This window comes from Musa acuminata, chromosome BXJ2-1 (genome assembly GCF_036884655.1).
Source record: "Musa acuminata AAA Group cultivar baxijiao chromosome BXJ2-1, Cavendish_Baxijiao_AAA, whole genome shotgun sequence".
Lineage (NCBI taxonomy): Eukaryota > Viridiplantae > Streptophyta > Magnoliopsida > Zingiberales > Musaceae > Musa > Musa acuminata.
This window is the reverse complement of record NC_088338.1, coordinates 16,590,001-16,606,674: the sequence shown is the minus strand read 5'-3', so window position 1 is coordinate 16,606,674 and position 16,674 is coordinate 16,590,001. Positions and strand designations below refer to the sequence as shown.

Sequence of the window (16,674 nt, the reverse complement as noted above, 5' to 3'; positions counted from 1 at the left end):
AAGAATTAGATTCGTGTACAACTAATTATCGGTGGGAGAACTGCCCACTCAGTCAATAAAGTATTAATCTAAATTAAACTCAAATTAATCTATATACTCTTTGTCACTAATAATTGGATAAAAGATATACGAGGAACACAACATATCGTCAAATAGTACCAATAAATGAGTTATGGTGCATAACAAATTAGATTCATTGCGGTCTGTGCAAGCCCAAAACCCAAACATAAAAAAATTAAAATAAATTAACCACTTCCCAAAATAATCAATAAAAAAATCGAATAATTTGTTATATCACTTTGGAAATGGCAATGGTAACCAACGACCGTTCCGTTATTCCGCCCGCTTTGTCCTGTTCTTGCAATTGTAATCCCGCCGTTTAAAGAGGCGGTTACAGCTCTGCTATATAACTTCGAAGCGGGAAGGCGAGAGACGGGAAGAGAGAGAGAGAGAGAGAGAGAGAGAGAGAGAGATATGAAGAAGAAGGCGGGAGGAAGTGACGAAGAGGGCGGATCGGGATCGGCGAGGCGGGCGAAGGGCTCGGAGACACAGGTGGATGTGTTGCCGAAGGAGGTCGTGTTGCAGATGGTGAAGGATATGCTCGCTCGTCTGTCCGACGAGCTGGGGGACAAAGAGGAGGTCGTGGTGGAGGACGATGTGCTCCTCGCATTCACCGAGAGCACTTGTGCCTTCATCGACCATCTATGCGCCAGGTGAGTGTCTCTGTTTCCTCTCTGCTTCTCTTCTCCTGGCACGATTGATTCGCTAGGTTCTTCATGGGGTTTGGTAATGATCACAAGCTTGTTTCGAAATCTTGATCGGTCATCTTACACACGTGCATTACGGTTTCGTGTAGGGCAAGGGATCTTTGCAAGCAAAGTGGGAAGAAGACGGTGGATGCTGATCACGTTCTCGACGCCCTCAAGGATATCAACTTCCCCCATTTCGTTCGAGACCTTGAAGCCGCTCTGGAGGGTTAGTCCTTTTTCTTTTGATGCAAGATTCATCCACATCGTGTTGGGTTCTCCCTCTTTCTAGTTGTCTTCTTATATGCGGTTCACCTCAGACTTCTTGCATGCTCAGCGGTTGATGGTGGAGAGTTACCACCTTCCAATCCCTATTTATTGCTTGTCGGAGTAAATGACTTGTAACTTAATAGTTTCAGAAAGGTTTCTTGAGATTGAATAGTTGATGATATATGTGTGTGTACCACTCAGCCTTGCTTAAATGTCAAAGGTGTAGTAGGTAAGGGGAGATATATTACTTTTATGTTTTCAGCATCTGAAGCTTTATTTGTGGAATACTGTTTGATGCGTGTTAGTTGCAATGACGTGTTTCACTTGGGAAGATCCGGCAATGACCCCTCTGAATTCATTCTATTGGTTTTACAGCGTTTAAAGAAGAAAATGCAGGAGAGACGTCTGAAGAGATAGCAACATCAGATGAGTGCCAGAAACAAGAAGACGAGCAGAGCAGCGAGGACAGCTAAGATGCTGGTGAGGAAAGTAGCGAGGCAAACAGTTGCCTCTGAGGAATAGAGTTCCATCTGTTCTTTTGTGTACAGTGCTGTTTTGACTGATGTGAGGATGAGGCTTTTAGTAAGTCTTCTTGAAATGTACGACACTCTTTCATACCAAAGCATGCCGAGTACAAAGCCCCAACGAGCGCCAGAAAGTATCGCCTTCGGTATTTCGTGAGTTCTCAAGAGTCTCTGTGCGTCAATGTAACTCATGCACGTGGCTGATGCGAGCTAAAAGAGAACTGAAAATACCAAATAGTATCCAACGTGGATTCCGTAATGTAAAGCTTTAAGAACCAGAAAAGAAAATACTTGAATCATCACAAAATCTGAATATCCAAATTTAAAAAGGTACTGCTGTGTTTTCACAAAATAAACTCCAACGTTTCCTAAAGAAAGGATGAATTCAGCAATGTCCCCACGCCAAGGAAGCTATCCTGTGCTTAGGATCATATCAAAATGAGACATATCTAGGCATTAGTGGCTCTTGTGTAAATCTGCTGGCTAGCATGCGCAGACACCATCCTGATGGCACCCCTTGCCATTAAATCTTTGATCGCTCTTCGCGCAAGCGACCCATTAATCTGACTCCAATACATTCACATCAATTATAAACTATTATTGGTGAGAATAGAAGAGCCAGAACAAATTATTTGTTGTCAAAGAAATCAAAGGTAGAATTACCACTATTTCCCTAATGCTTGATGTAGCAGACATCGGGCTATATTAAAAATACGTAAATCATCGGCACAATTATTTGACAGGCAGTGAGACATCACAGTACTACAAAGTTCACAAGATTAATGTAGAATTCATTAATGTACTGGGCAGGAAAGACGACAATATTGGATATTCTACCACATAATTTCTGCAAGGTTATTTGATGCATAGATAACACAAGATTATCCTTTTTGCTATGACAAATAAGAAATCAGAAATTTAATGTCTGCCTAATCAAACCCGACATCTAGTAGACATTACAAGTACATACCAGAGCATTTACTCCGACTTCCTACTAACTGATGCAACGAAGAAAGACTTTTAAATTGGTTTATAAACTACAAAACCAAAGTGCAAGCCAATGGATGGTACACCGACATCTAATCTAGCAAAAATCTGAAGTAACAGCAGATGTGCACCAAAATATCAAATACTTCAACGAACAAAGCCATGCAGGCCAGCATACAAAAAAGTAAATGCATGGAAGATTCAGTTGGAAGCATTTTTGAACCAGGGAAAAAAAAAATCTAGCCTTCTTTACAGATATAACAACCTAAAGATATGTCAGTGCCAACTAAGGCTCCTATGCTTTCAAGCTATCTCTAGGTGCCAAGTGACCAATAAGTGCCTAGATGATCTTACACCCAGAAGTTACCCCTTAATTGTAAGCCATCTAAACCCTACAGCTCACTTTTTCTCTTCAGCAATTAGTTAGTTGTTATAGAAAGATAATAGGAAAAGGCTATCATTTTCACTAACAAAAGTATAAAAAACAGTTGTCCCACATAACAGTACAACAAACAAGAATAATGCAAATAAATTGCTTGGCAAAGTCCTCTTTTTCAAAAAGAAAAATTTACTCCTCCCATTAACTAAATCTTTATAATTAATATTTAGATTTCAGTTTAGCCATGTTTATATTAGTATCTTTCATCTAATATCGTAAAAAGCATTTTCCAAAAACTTTCTTGTACAAGGTCAATGTATACTGCATGTACATTTGATAAACACACAAAAACTGTGTTATTTTTAAGGTGATTTCTCTAGATGTCTGTCTCTGTGCCCATACCTTGTGACTTTTTCCACAAAGATGTGTCTCCAACCACTCAATAGATCCATGAAACACTACACTAAAAGGATATACGAATACGATATACAGCAAATACAGTAGACAACAACAAAATACGTTTGGGTATCAATCATCAGACTCATATTACAACCAAAAGACTCATCCCTCAAGCAGACCAAACATAAGCTATCACAGGTCTGCTTTTGTGAAAATTATACGCTAAGAAAGATGTATATCTCACCTAATTCTACAAAGTTATAATGTTACTACATCTTACATAAATCATAACAATAAGCTACAAAGATTATATAAGCCTGAGATCTGCTTTTGTGAAAATTATACACTAAGCAAGATATACATATCTCACCTAATTCGACAAAGTTATTATGTTACTATATTTTACATAAATTATAACAATTAAGAAACAAAAATATATAAGCAATAGATGGAGAAGTAAATCGGAATTCATACCCTCAATCTCTCAGACAGCACCGAGGGAGTGATCTGCTTATACTTGGGGACTTCGGAGAGCATCTTATCATAGTTCGCCTGATCAAAGAGAACCGCGTTGTTCACCTTCTCCTTCTGCTTTCCCTTGCTCCATTTCTGCATCCAAAACCCTAATATATCAATCCGATCCATCAACTCAAAAAAAAAAACTAGCTTTGAAGCAAAGCAAGATGAAAACATCATTTAACTCTTTCTACGAAAGAGAAATCGTCAAATAGACAGAAATCGGAACAAAACCCTTATGATAACCGTGGTTTCGTCCGATTACCTTCTTCTTCTGCTTTCCTCCGCCAGACTTGGCCGGTTTCGAAGACGGTGGCGGAGCTTTGTCCTTCTTCGGCGCCTACAGAATCGAGAAGACATCGAGCTAACAGTGATTGGAGGAACAATAGAGTTACCATCGAAGAACAGAGATCCTAACTACCATCCCGCTGTAGAAGTCCAAGGATCCTTTCTATCGAAGACGGGAGCAACAACACCACCGTCCGTCGCCGCCTTCCCCAGGAGGGTTAGGAATCCGTCGGATAAACGGGTGCTTAAAAAGATAGGGCTTCATCGGGGTCAGCTGGCCAAGAGATGAAGAGATCTGGACCGTTAATTCCGACCGACACTATCACGTTGGAAGATCCCAGCCTTTGATCTTTGATGATCCTACGGTCGTTAAGAAAGGTCAGCAAGGGTAGTTTCGGTACACTGCACCAAAAAAATGGTTTTACTGGGAGCTTATTATTGAGTTTTTTTTAAACTATTCACAATCTTCTTATCATTTACGATCCTTTTTAAAAAATAAAATTATTTATAACTCCTCTATTTTTTTATTATAATTTTTTTTATCCCACCTCTCTTGCTTGCGTATTTTGTCGCTATCGATGCTCTCAGTATTCTCAGTCGTCTATCATTGGCCCTATTCTGTATTTGTTATCAATCATCATCCTTTAATCGATCTCGTTCGTTGTTCTCTCGACATTGTTTTTCGAGGAAAAAAAAAGAAAAATCGAGGGAGGAGGAGGAGGAGAAAGAAAGAAAGAGATAAAAAGAAAAAAAATAAAAAAAGTGAAAAAAAGATAGAATATTTATATCGAAAGATAATATTAAAATATTAAAAATTTAAAAATAAAAATAATAAATAGGAATTTGTAAATAGTAATATACTTATCTTCGAGGTGTCCGTGAGAGGAAGAGGCATTACGAGCGTTTTTCCTTCTCGGATCGAGCTCCACAAGCCCTCGGATTTGGATCATCACGGCCGGGTGAAGAAGGACGAGGTACTCTTCTTCTCTTCTTCATCGCTTGGTCTCTAATTGGTCGGAATCGTCGATCGATTTGTGCTTTCGTTCGCTTATTGGATCCTTTCTAGTTTGTTGGCGTTCCTGCAAGTGATTCTTTTGTTAGATGCTCATTCTTCTGATCTTTATTTCGATGATGATGACAGTCGAGGAGTGATGTGGTTGAGGCGTTTCTTCTGGAACCTGTTCCCTGCTCTGCTTGTTCTTGGATCATTGGGTCCTGGTCCTCATGGTCGATCACAGTCACAATTGCTTTGCATATAAATAATTGTAGGTCGGGGGAGTATATTAATTTCCAGGAGACCAATTTCTAATTCAACATCCTAACCTTTTAGAATGGCAAGTAAAATGTGGATCGAGGAAGCAATCTGGAATCTCATTGGAGCCCTAAGCAGATAGATACATAAGATTCTTGATGAAGGCTGCATGGAGAAGTGGAAAGCTGTTATGAAATTAACCATAATTATTTCACTTCTACTAAATATATATGTTTATATCATTTTAAATGATTCTATCTCATTTTATCTCCATACCTAATTACTTATAAATAAAAATATTTTTTTCTTATCTATTCTAATCACTCTATATATTCACCTCGTTATTTTTATCTCAGCCATAAATATTTTATATATGTTATTTTTTATTATTCAACATTTAAATCCATAAATGCTAGTCCAATAAAAATCTTATAATTTTGTTTTAGTATCAAAGATATTCGATGATCAACTCTTGATGCTCTTTATAGTCCTAATCATTCTGTTTTTATTTTATAAATATTTTTTTTAATTCTTTCATCTTCCTAAATAATTGATCCAAAAGCTTCGTAGAAGAAGGGAATGGTGTAATAGTTATATTGTTTTAAGAGCCTAGTTGTAAATAGAAATTTTGAGAAGGAATAAATTATAAAAGAATAGAAGTTTCAAGGGAAAGAAGAAAAAAAAAAAAAAAAAGGAAAGGAACGAAACAGCCCAAGAAAGGAAAGAAATAGAAGAGGAAGAAACGAAATGGTGAAAGGGGGAAAGAGAAGAAAGGCTTCGATTTTGGCATTAGAGAATTCTGATTAGAGATCAGAAAATTAATTTAGGTATGGTTTTAAATTGTTAAGCTTTTCTGTTACTTAGATTACTAAATATGATTATTAATTATCTAATTTAAGCTTTCTAAGTTAATAAGATCCTTAATGATATTAACTTTTAAATAGCATTAGCTTAATGTTAGAAACAATGATTCTGATTAAATAAAAAGAGGACAAGTGGTTATGTAGGAAAAAGAAAAAAAGATAAAGCATGTATTAACAAGCAGTAAATGTGCTTACAGTGTATTTAGGAATTGATAAAATTTTAGAATAATTAGAGATAGTAACAGTCAAAAATAAAGAAGAAAAGAGAGTGCAATCAAAATAATTTGCATATGATGTTTGGTTATGATTTATAGATGATCAGTGAATAATATTTTGTGTATAATTAGGAGAAGATTATTGAGTATGGATTGAGTCCCAACATGTAGCCAATAACTTTGTCTAGCCTATTTTACAAGTAGTAATATGTATGCTTAATGTATATGTTTGAAACTTATAGAATTGTATGATTTGTACTTATTAAATAAAATATATATCATCTTTGAAAGTATTGATTCGATATTTTAATTATTAAGAATTGAAAATGATTTATTCTTACTAGTTTTACATATTATATAAATTGTTAGATTTGAAATGAAAGATAAAAAAAGAATTTATTCAAATATTTATTTTTTTAAATATATTTAATATCTAAAATTGTATGACTAATATGGTTATAATCTAAACCCTATTAATAGGGGTTATACATTGGAAGATATTTAGAAACTAGTTTTCTTGGGACCTTAATAAAAGGAGATATATATTACCTATATCATGAGCGTTAAACATGGTTTTAAATGTTATCACACGATATAATATGATTGTAGCCGTTAATAATACTGTGACTATTATTTTTGACATGTAACTTTTGTTATAATTATATATATTATGAAATTTAGATATGCATCTTTAGCGATGTTTATTTAAATTATGAATAATTGATCATAGTCATTTGCATGAATGAGGTATTTATTCTGATATATCATTTAGCTATAATTATGACTTTGTTTACTCTAAATGAATATAAAACTTTTATATGATATTTGATAGAAATAATAAAAATGATTTGACATTTTATACGCTTTGCTTTAAAAATAAAAATTGATTGTAAGAAAAATTTATAATTATTTATTTATACACATTTGCAATAAGTTTTGATTGGTATACGAGTCATAGTGCTTATTAGGTTATTGTTTGCTCATATGTCTATTCTCGGACTAGTGTGGATATGCTTGAGGGGAATGTTACTTGCAAAGTTGTTATTTTAAAACCTCTCTAAATAAACTGGTGTTGATTGTGATATGATATAAAGTTTTTTATGATTGTATTATGGTATATAACTTATTAGATTGTATAAGGAAATATCGTTTGTTCAAGTTTTGATCATGAAATTTCTGTAGGATTTCGTATGGTTATGAGTTGTTGAAATTATTGAAGATGTAATGAATATCCATATTGAATTGTGTATGATTTTAAAATATGATGAATATTCTATGAAGGTAAATTATTTATCCAAGTTTTAGTCTTACATTCCTATTGCAAAATCTACAAGTTAAATTATTATACTGGCCTCCGGCTGGACTGAGGGCGTTACAAATGGTACAAGCTGAAACTTAATGAATGATATAACTATGGTGGCATACTAGAATGATCATATTATTATCAAAAATATTATTTTTAATTTATCAGAAATATAACTATGATGGTTTCTTATAAAATCTTTTTAATCTTAAAAATACTCAATGGTCACTCAAAAGTCTTAACCTTTCTTGTTATTTTGATCATCATATTTTTATTCTATGAATAATATTTTTATCCTTTATAAATAATTGATCCAAAAGCTTAATAACAGTGGGAAATATGAAATTGAAAGTAGAAGTGGGAATGGTACGAGAAAAAGCTTATCGGATGATATAGCTGTGATGGTAGTAGAATGATGATGTTATTGTCAGAAATATGGTTTCAGTTTTTCTTTTTGTCCTTTTGCTTTAGGGATGATTCTAAAAAATGTTTGCATTTGGATGATGATCTAATTCCTTACCAGGAAAGTCTTAGACTTTTAGAATATGAGTTGAAAATTTGTTTTCTGAAAATTATGGGCATAATTATTGTGACAAAGATGGATCTGAAACCAACTAAGGCTTGTCCAAATTGTAGGGGATGAGCATTGTAGAACTCTCTCTCTCTCTCTCTCTCTTGTTAGTGAAGCACAGACACTGGTGTCTTGCTTGCTCAAATATGTCCATTGTTGTCATTCTCTTTTCTCTGTTTGTTGATTTCAATTTGCTACTGTTGTGTAGTTGTGCCTTGTTGATGGCATTTGGTCATCCATCACTTAGTATCCAGTTACTGAAACTTCAACACCACCTCTGGTGTAGATCATGTTTTCACATGGCACCATAAAGCTTTCTTTACCTCTTGCAAAGAAGTCTTCTACCAGTATAATGTTCCTTGTCATGCCTCTTTTATCTTCTGAAGGCATATATGTTAGCAGCAGAACATTGTAGCAGCTCCTTTAGACCCAATCATTCCTGTCCTCTCATAGATGGGAAATCAAGCAGTATCTATAGCTGCATGTACACATATGCCTACCAAAACATAACCAAAAGGCTAATTCATATCCATATATGATGTACATCAAGCATCATTCCATAGTCCTAAATTTATCCTTACCTTTCACTGGATGTTTGGGATTTCTCTACATGCGAATCTAGTTTAAAGACCTTCAATCTATGTAATTGATCAACCAGAGATTCTGGTCCCTAATTGGTGAATGCTCTTTTCTTTATGATTAGCAGCAATCATATTTATTCATGAGCTTTATCGGCCATCTTGGGTGCATTAAGACTTGTCTGACTTCATGGGCATCTAGTAAAAACTTGATGTGTTAGTTCTAATTCGATTTAGATCGTCTCTGAAGTCTCGGCTTGTTTTGTTAACTTGGAACATGTGACTTCAAATGAATTCAGGTTCATCGTCATAAGACAAACTTATGTGGTGAAAATTGAGAGCCATTTTGATTGATTACGCTTCACATTGGGTCCGAACCCGACCGGACCAGAATGCGGCGCTCACTCGGTATCCGGCTCGGGGACTGTTCTGGTCTCGAACCCAGGCTCGGTGGGCTCCACAAATTCTCCAATAAAGCGGCAGGTAGGGCTGAAGGGCACGCTGAATCGGGCGACGAAGAAACATAAATCCTGTCACCATCCTTCGCAGCCGGCGGCTGAACCGATAAAAGAGGGCGCACCGATCTACACCGAGCTTTCCTCCATCCGATAGGAGACGAGGCAGACGGAAGGCCATGTACCATCCTTCGAGAGGAGGCGTCCGTGGTGGTCGCGATCGTAAGCTCGCTCTCTCTACCTATTGATTCTTCTGTTCTTTCGGTTATTAGGTCGACTTTTGTGCTTATCCTTCTAGGGTCGGGTGTTGTAGTGATTTTTATCCTGTTTGCGTGGTCTGACTTTCACGGAGGTGACCTGCAGAGATTGATTCCTCAGGAAATTCTTGATTTTTCCTTTTTATCTGTTACTTCCATGTCCAGTTGCTCGATGATCAATTGATGTCTTTCTTTCCCTGATATCATGTGGATTTTGATTCGAGATTTATATTTATATAGTCCACTGGAATGGAAGTAATGGGGAGGATTTGCCGTGCGGCTTTCTATTTGGAGGTTTTGATGTCTGATTTCTTCGAAAAAATTAATTGGTTTTGCGGTTTAATTGAGATTGGAAATGTTACTAATGGTTGCAGGTTCATTAAAGTCGAATTATTTTCTCAAGCACGGGATTTTTTATTAATCATGCTTTCTGATTGCAGGTTGGGGATTACTAATCACATACTTTACCCTAGACATGCAATTGGTTTAGAAGTAATTTTAAGTATTACAGTTTAATCTTCATCAGATCTTTGAGGTGGAAGTTGTGGTAATTAGAGTTCTTTTAAAATTCTTATCCACATTCAAATCTTAATCTGTTCAATAAAGATGTCTACAGCATCCCTGCCATGCGCACTTTTTTGAACCATCACCAAGCTGTTCTCGTTTTCAGTGGAAGCAATGGGGCTTCCTGTACATTCACCTCCCAGGATGCTCTTTCAAAAACAAACCATGTTGTGACACTTTCCCCCCTCTGTGCTTTGACCATCTTTTCTTTGAAACATCTTACATGACTTTACAGAACAGATAGCACCTACCTCTCCTTATCTTATAAAGCTTTACTAATGATGCCTCAAATTGTTTTGGGGCAAAGCTTACGTTTTGGTGGCCATATATTATAAGATATAAGGTGGGCCTCTGTTAGCTTTCAAAGGTTTGACGTCAAAAGGCATTTGATGAATCATATATATATATATATATATATATATATATAGTGTGGCAGGAATCATCATATTCTTATAGTTGATTAAGTATACGTCATTTTCAAGTATTTGAATTAAATCATGCATGTGCTAAACTCTGGCATGTCATGGGTTAGCATCGCATGTCAGGTATCATGCATTGTCCTTTTAGGACAAATTTGGATTGTGATTTCGTCATGATATATTGTGGTACTTTAGTCATTGTAATCCTTTGTTAAGAGCACAATTCTGTCAATTTCCTTCAACTTAAAACTTGGTTTTATCAACCAAAGGAGTATTAAGAGACATTATGGATTTTTAGTCAGTAGCTAATGAAAAACTGTCATTTTTCCAGCATAAGAGATTTGTTGTTGTAAATTCTTTATTCTGGGTGTCCACTATTTCATCCTTGCTATGGTTCTTTCATGTCTATTGAAATTTTATAGAGATTCTCCTTTTGTTGCATGAGTCTAGATTCAGTAAATTTCAATTACAACCCTATATTTCTTACAAGCCTTTGTCTACAATCTTATTTGAATAGAGGATTTAACATCATTTATTATGTGCATTAATTAAAACTTTATTTGTCTGTTGCCAATGTGCTTGGCAAACATATTTGTTGGAAGACTTTGATATGATGCTAGCAATCTTCCACATTTAGCAGCAAATGTCATATGACAGCATTGCCACAGTATGTTTTCTAGTTTTTTGAAACACGCCAGACTTAGAAAATGCATCTTGCTTGGAAGTGAAGAAAGTTTTTCTGTTGTTGTGTTATCATCGTCTTTACATTGTATAACTGTGTTGAATTGTTTTTTTCTATGATGTCAATTGAGTTGAATGGCATACTTTTCATATTCTTGAGGGTGTGAAATTGGGACCTAAGAGCTCTGGTTGTCTCACATTGAAGGAACTTCATAACCAATTTGTTGAAACCACAGAATTTTAGAAAGTATAGTATGTGGGTTAAGCTATTACATAAGAGTTATGATATGAGGAAAAAAGAAAACATTCTCAAATGACAAAATATTGATGCAAATGGACTCTTTTGATTATTTTGAGCTTCTTTCTTTACTCATTGTTTCCTGTCTACATATATCTACAATGATCCACCATGCTCTCAAGTGCCTTCTCAGCCATGCTCCCTCCAAAAGCTCTACTATGGTGCCACACTCACTTTAGTTCCTTGTTTTGCTACATGACCATTGTCTTCATGTATCCCTGGCCGCAGCGATCACTTCCCTCTCTTTTACAACCATGTTCCTGTCTCCCATATTCCCTTATAGCTCTCAAATTTTGAAGAAAAAGCACCACCAGCACTTATTGCTATGTCATTGCTGTGCTCTTCCATGAACTCCCTGGTCCACTTTTCTCAGTGTCAGCTGAGGCCGCATCTCTCTTCTTTTTTCTTCATCCCTTTCTTGTTTCAGTGGTTAAAACGTTTAGGAAGGGGTTGAAACAGATTGTGTCATTTTCGGAGATTCTAATTAAAGCTGATAGAAACACTGAACTTCATTGCTATATCCTACAACTAACTAGCATGACATTGCAAAAAATAACTTAACCGTGGGTAGAAGTATTTTTTTAACTAGATAAGTTTGTCTATATTTTGTGCCAATTGAATTTGCAACATTGTGTTACACCTGGCAATTATCATCTTGTCTATTGCTCTTTTGTTATCATTCAGCAAGTGGTAAATCAGGGTTGCTATAGTAAGTGGTAAATCAGGGTGGGCAAGGAAAAATCTTCTGTTTTTATTTTATGCCACATGGACTAACATATAAATACATGAGAGATGTGAAGAGGATAGAATATTTCATTTGCTTCTAAATCACTTTTTATAATATACATAAGCTTGTGGATCTTCAAGATTGGAAATATTTTGTTACAAATGTAAAATGTGAAAAAATTAAGCATACAGCTTTTGTGAGTTTACAGTTCCCTGATCCATATATATTTATATCAGTGAGACTAAATGCCTTTAGTTCAGTGAGGCTAAATGCTTTGTTCTAAAATTTATATGTAAAATGTGAAAAAATTAAGCTTACAGCTTTTGTGAGTTTGCAGCTGTTTGTTCCATATGTATTCATTTCAGTGAGACTGAACGCCTTGTCCTAAAATCTATATGTGATGTGATGATTGTTGGGTTTTTAGTTTTAGGCCCTTGCTAGCTTTCATTTCTGTTGTTCATCTCTATTATTCATTTCTTGTGTGAGAATTGTGACTCGTAAGTGTCCAGTGTTATTCTATTTGTGAACTTTTGGATCTAAATCACATAAGCATAAACATAATCTTTGTAATGGTGTATAAATATATCTGATTATGTGTCTATTTATTGTTATCTTAAGCTTTATCATGCCTCCCAGTTTAATAAACTCACTCATAAGGCTTTCAAGTTTGGTCAAGTTTTTGAGTTCTCAAATATTGCCATGTTACAAAAATATTTGGTTTTTTCTGAAGTCATTTATATTTTATCTAATATGCCTATCATGAATTCTATCTACCAACTACATATATAAAATTGATGTTCTGGTTGCTTTTCTTTACATGTGCTACAGTTATATGTGACTATTTCCTTTTGTTGATACTTTGTGCGGCCTATGCGTTAAATTTTTTATAATACTGCCTGAGGAAGTTTTTCCTTCTTTTTAATTTCAAATAACTCTGCCTTCAAATGGACAGTTCCTTGCTATTTTTTTTTATATTCCATCAAAATCGACCCTAATTTGGAGAGTTTTATTTCATATATTGATATTTTATCACAGAATTCAAGTGGGATGATGTGAAGGTTGATAAGCATCGTGAGAACTATCTTGGTCATAGTATCAAGGCTCCTGTCGGTAGATGGCAAAAAGGTAATGCATTAGTTGATCTGTATGGATTTGTTATAACTTAGGCTGTTGCTTGTATATATTATTGCAAAGGCTTGTAATCTTTGCATCTGTCAGTTGCAAATGCTACAAATCTGTTGGCTTTTTGTTACTACCGTTTGCACACTTCCAACTATTTTCCACTATAGTCAACTTTGTTTTGCATCACATGCTCCAGCAGTAATTCATTGTCACTAACTCAAAAGTTCTCTTAAGTAACCATCAGTGACATAATATTGAGTTCTGATAACTCCTTTTAATTGACACTTTTCTTTTCATATGTGATGCTCAGTTTATGGTTCCTTTAGATTTAAACATGCTGCAACATGGTTTAACTGACAGAATTATGGGGATCATAATTTGATACAATAAAAGATTGACTGAGATTGTACCCATCTTTTTCATAAAGATATTAAGAATTTGTAATCGGTGACACTGCTGAATATGTTTGGTTATCCTGTGAATCTATTATTTTAGTTGGGATGATGGACCATATTCATTTCCTTCCTAGAATTAGGACTACACCCTTTGGATCTGCTCTTCTTACCTTACCAAGAGGTTCTTAGTATTATTAGTTTGGACATGAATATAAACCTAGTTTCTGAAAGTTCATTTATATCAAGATATTTTCCCAGTCTAAAATCAATGACTACTTCGTGGGTAATTTCTTACATGCAGTGTATATGCAAGTCCAAAAATTCAACTTTAAGAAAAAATTAAGCTACATAGGTCTGTGATTCTTTTACCTCATAAGCATGTTTCTCTAAGTTTCAAAACTGATGTAATTTATTTCTCCTTTCTCTTCTTTATTCAAAATATTAGCTGGAGCCTTGATCTGGTTTAGGGTTGGATGCAACATTATGTTTTTCTTTGCTGTGCCTATTTTGGTTGGCATTGGATCACCTTTCACCTGTCTTCATAGGTGTTGCTAGAAGCCTAGAACCAAGTCACCTATAAACATCAAATATTGCTGCATCCAACCCAACTTCATCTACTTTGATTAGCTGCATTTGGAAATGTTGTGGTTATTTCAAAGCAATTCTTTACAAGATGTGCAAATATTATATGTATTGCTGAATTATCTGCTCTGAACCTTGCCTTCGGAGTTATGATCATTGTTTTTCAGATCAATAGATGTTAGATATTCTTTTTATCATCTTCCATCAGGGAAGGATCTATTCTGGTACGCCAGAGACAAGAAATCTGATGGAGCAGAATCAGATGCAATCAAAGAGGAAATAAGAAGGGTCAAGGAAGAAGAAGAACAGGCGATGCGTGAGGCTCTTGGTTTGGCACCCAAGCGTGCTAGCCGGTCTCAAGGCAACCGGCTAGATAAGCATGAGTATGCAGAACTTATAAAGAGAGGATCCACTGCAGAGGATTTGGGCGCTGGCCATGCTGAGGCAGCACAAGTCCAAGGCCTTGGCTTATACAAGTAAGATTCTTGTTACAAATGCTTTAAGCTTGGGAATCATTTTGTTGGCTCCTCCCGATGTTCCTATAGCTCATCAACTTAAATAAAGCCTTTGAACCTGAGTTATCTGTATCAAGTTGCTTTAGAAAATGATTTGAAGATTGTATTAATGATGTCCAACAAAACATGTATTTTCCATCTTGTTGAATAAAAATTCCACATGTTGCTGCAGGTTGCCTCTAAACCACCCAGAGTCAAGCTCACAACCAGACCACTTGAAGGAGATTGCACCTGGCAAGGATGATGATGCACCCACTGTAGCAAGCGATGCAGAACTCTCCGAGGGAGACCTCAGGAAGAAGAGACGGCACGAAGAGAGGAGAGACGAGGTGAAGATGTGTGAAGAGAGGAGAGATGAGAAGAGGAGACGGGAGAAGCACGAGAAAAAACGGTTTCATGATCCAAGCGAGAAGCAGAAGCATCAGCATCGCCACAGAGAGAAGGGGAAGAGGAGGCATGATTCCAACTGATAGCTCTGGTGACCGGCGTCGTTCCTCAACGAACAGTTGCCAATTTGTGAAAGGATGTTATTTCTATCTTCCAAGTTTAGCTATTGTTTTCGGAAAGGATGTTATTTCTTGTTGACATGTATCACACCATCCAAACACAATTACATCTAGCCGGATGGTTAAAGCATCATGTGTGCAATTTAGAGTTTGAATTACGTGGTTAGTGTTTGGTGTGCATAATCTTTATATTATGCATCATGATAAACAACAAAGGATTTGTTCGTCAGCTTTTAAACTTCGATACGCAGAAACGAAAAGGACAACGTGAAACATGTTCCAAGATTGAGCATCAGAGTAGTTATCTGTTTCTTCTTTTTGTATTTTTGGCTGACGAAGCTGTTGGGAGCAGCATACCAAATTGTGTTCCATGATGATTTCATGCAACGCTGTGGAGCAATCATTGCCACTGGAGGTCCTCTTCCGCTTTGCCTGTGTGGTTGGTTGATAATCTTCCGCTTTGCCTGTGTGGTTGGTTGATAATGGAACACCCAGTGGAAACGAGCCAAGTCAAATAGAAAGCTCAGACTACGGAAGCTAATCGACTAATGATGTCGAACAGTTTGACATCCGTCGTCCATTTGCAACACCATACAGCGTCGATGAGATATGTACGATTAGGAGAGGTAGAGATGGGTCTCGGAGTGGTTCTCCTGGTCGATGACGTCGAGGAAGATGGGGTCGACGACGACACGGCTGTCGACGTGGACACTGAAGCGGTGCGCCCACCAGAGGACTTGGGCGGTGCCGGAGATGTCAACGGAGGCGTCGAGGGTCATCTGACGGCGGGCGGCGTCGGCGAGGAGTCTCGGGACGTGGTGGGCGAGCTCGAGGCCGTAAAGGCGGGCCGGGAGGTGGAGGAGCTGGCAGGACATGGCGGGTTGGGAGCCGGCGTCGAGGAGGGCGGAGCCGAGGTGGGAGCCGGCGTAAAATATGGAGATGATGGCGGAAGCGTAGTGGATGGGGACGAGGTTGGGGTTGGTGACGTGGACGGTGAGGGTGAGGTCGACGTCGAGGAGGGGGAGGTTGAGGCGGAAGGAGGAGAGGGTGATGGAGATGAGGTGGAAGGTGGGGTCTCTTGGCCGACCGAGGACGACGACGGTGGCCGCCGCAGCCGAGGCGGCGCCCACCAGGGCGGAGCTCCAGCTCCAGCCTCGCTGTCGCAGGGCCATTCCTTTTCCTGCTGCTGCGTCTGGAAACGGTGGAAGGATAGGAGAGCTGTTGGATTGCGCATTCTTTCTATGATTCGTCTGATGGACGGC

At 37.1% G+C, this 16,674-nt stretch overlaps 4 protein-coding genes across 4 annotated transcripts; 2 read left to right on the top strand and 2 right to left on the bottom strand.

Moving 5' to 3' along the window:
- The first annotated feature begins 389 nt into the window (after positions 1–389).
- On the top strand, positions 390–1,100 carry LOC135599014 (DNA polymerase II subunit B4-like). The gene is made up of 2 exons (XM_065093640.1): positions 390–713; positions 857–1,100. Exons 1-2 carry the CDS (start codon positions 475–477, stop codon positions 978–980), a joined length of 363 nt encoding a protein of 120 aa, XP_064949712.1. The 5' UTR covers positions 390–474; the 3' UTR covers positions 981–1,100.
- Positions 1,101–1,801: 701 nt separating this feature from the next.
- LOC103973817 (small ribosomal subunit protein eS25) lies at positions 1,802–4,361 on the bottom strand. Its single transcript, XM_009388477.3, has 4 exons — positions 4,243–4,361; positions 4,087–4,161; positions 3,780–3,914; positions 1,802–2,103 (listed from the first exon to the last, which is right to left on the bottom strand). Exons 1-4 carry the CDS (start codon positions 4,243–4,245, stop codon positions 1,990–1,992), a joined length of 327 nt encoding a protein of 108 aa, XP_009386752.1. The 5' UTR covers positions 4,246–4,361; the 3' UTR covers positions 1,802–1,989.
- A 4,969-nt stretch (positions 4,362–9,330) lies between these two features.
- Positions 9,331–15,578, top strand: LOC103973818 (uncharacterized). Its single transcript, XM_009388478.3, has 4 exons — positions 9,331–9,568; positions 13,328–13,417; positions 14,600–14,867; positions 15,079–15,578. The coding sequence occupies exons 1-4, from the start codon at positions 9,526–9,528 to the stop codon at positions 15,374–15,376; spliced, it is 699 nt and encodes a 232-aa protein (XP_009386753.1). The 5' UTR covers positions 9,331–9,525; the 3' UTR covers positions 15,377–15,578.
- Positions 15,579–15,922: 344 nt separating this feature from the next.
- Positions 15,923–16,646, bottom strand: LOC135599013 (uncharacterized). The gene has a single exon (XM_065093639.1). The coding sequence runs from the start codon at positions 16,582–16,584 to the stop codon at positions 16,030–16,032; it is 555 nt and encodes a 184-aa protein (XP_064949711.1). The 5' UTR covers positions 16,585–16,646; the 3' UTR covers positions 15,923–16,029.
- Positions 16,647–16,674: the final 28 nt, after the last annotated feature.

Excerpts from the sequence above, each read along its gene's own strand:
- LOC103973817 (XM_009388477.3), bottom strand. Across the intron at positions 3,915-4,086 it reads GAGGAAAGCAGAAGAAGAAG|AAATGGAGCAAGGGAAAGCA; the intron begins GTAATCGGACGA and ends TTTTGGATGCAG. Across the intron at positions 2,104-3,779 it reads TGCTGTCTGAGAGATTGAGG|ATTAATGGGTCGCTTGCGCG; the intron begins GTATGAATTCCG and ends TATTGGAGTCAG.
- LOC135599014 (XM_065093640.1), top strand. The coding sequence starts at position 475 with ATGAAGAAGAAGGCGGGAGGAAGTGACGAAGAGGGCGGATCGGGATCG. Across the intron at positions 714-856 it reads ATCGACCATCTATGCGCCAG|GGCAAGGGATCTTTGCAAGC; the intron begins GTGAGTGTCTCT and ends GGTTTCGTGTAG.
- LOC103973818 (XM_009388478.3), top strand. The coding sequence starts at position 9,526 with ATGTACCATCCTTCGAGAGGAGGCGTCCGTGGTGGTCGCGATC. Across the intron at positions 9,569-13,327 it reads CGTCCGTGGTGGTCGCGATC|AATTCAAGTGGGATGATGTG; the intron begins GTAAGCTCGCTC and ends ATTTTATCACAG. Across the intron at positions 13,418-14,599 it reads TGTCGGTAGATGGCAAAAAG|GGAAGGATCTATTCTGGTAC; the intron begins GTAATGCATTAG and ends ATCTTCCATCAG.
- LOC135599013 (XM_065093639.1), bottom strand. The coding sequence starts at position 16,584 with ATGGCCCTGCGACAGCGAGGCTGGAGCTGGAGCTCCGCCCTGGTGGGC.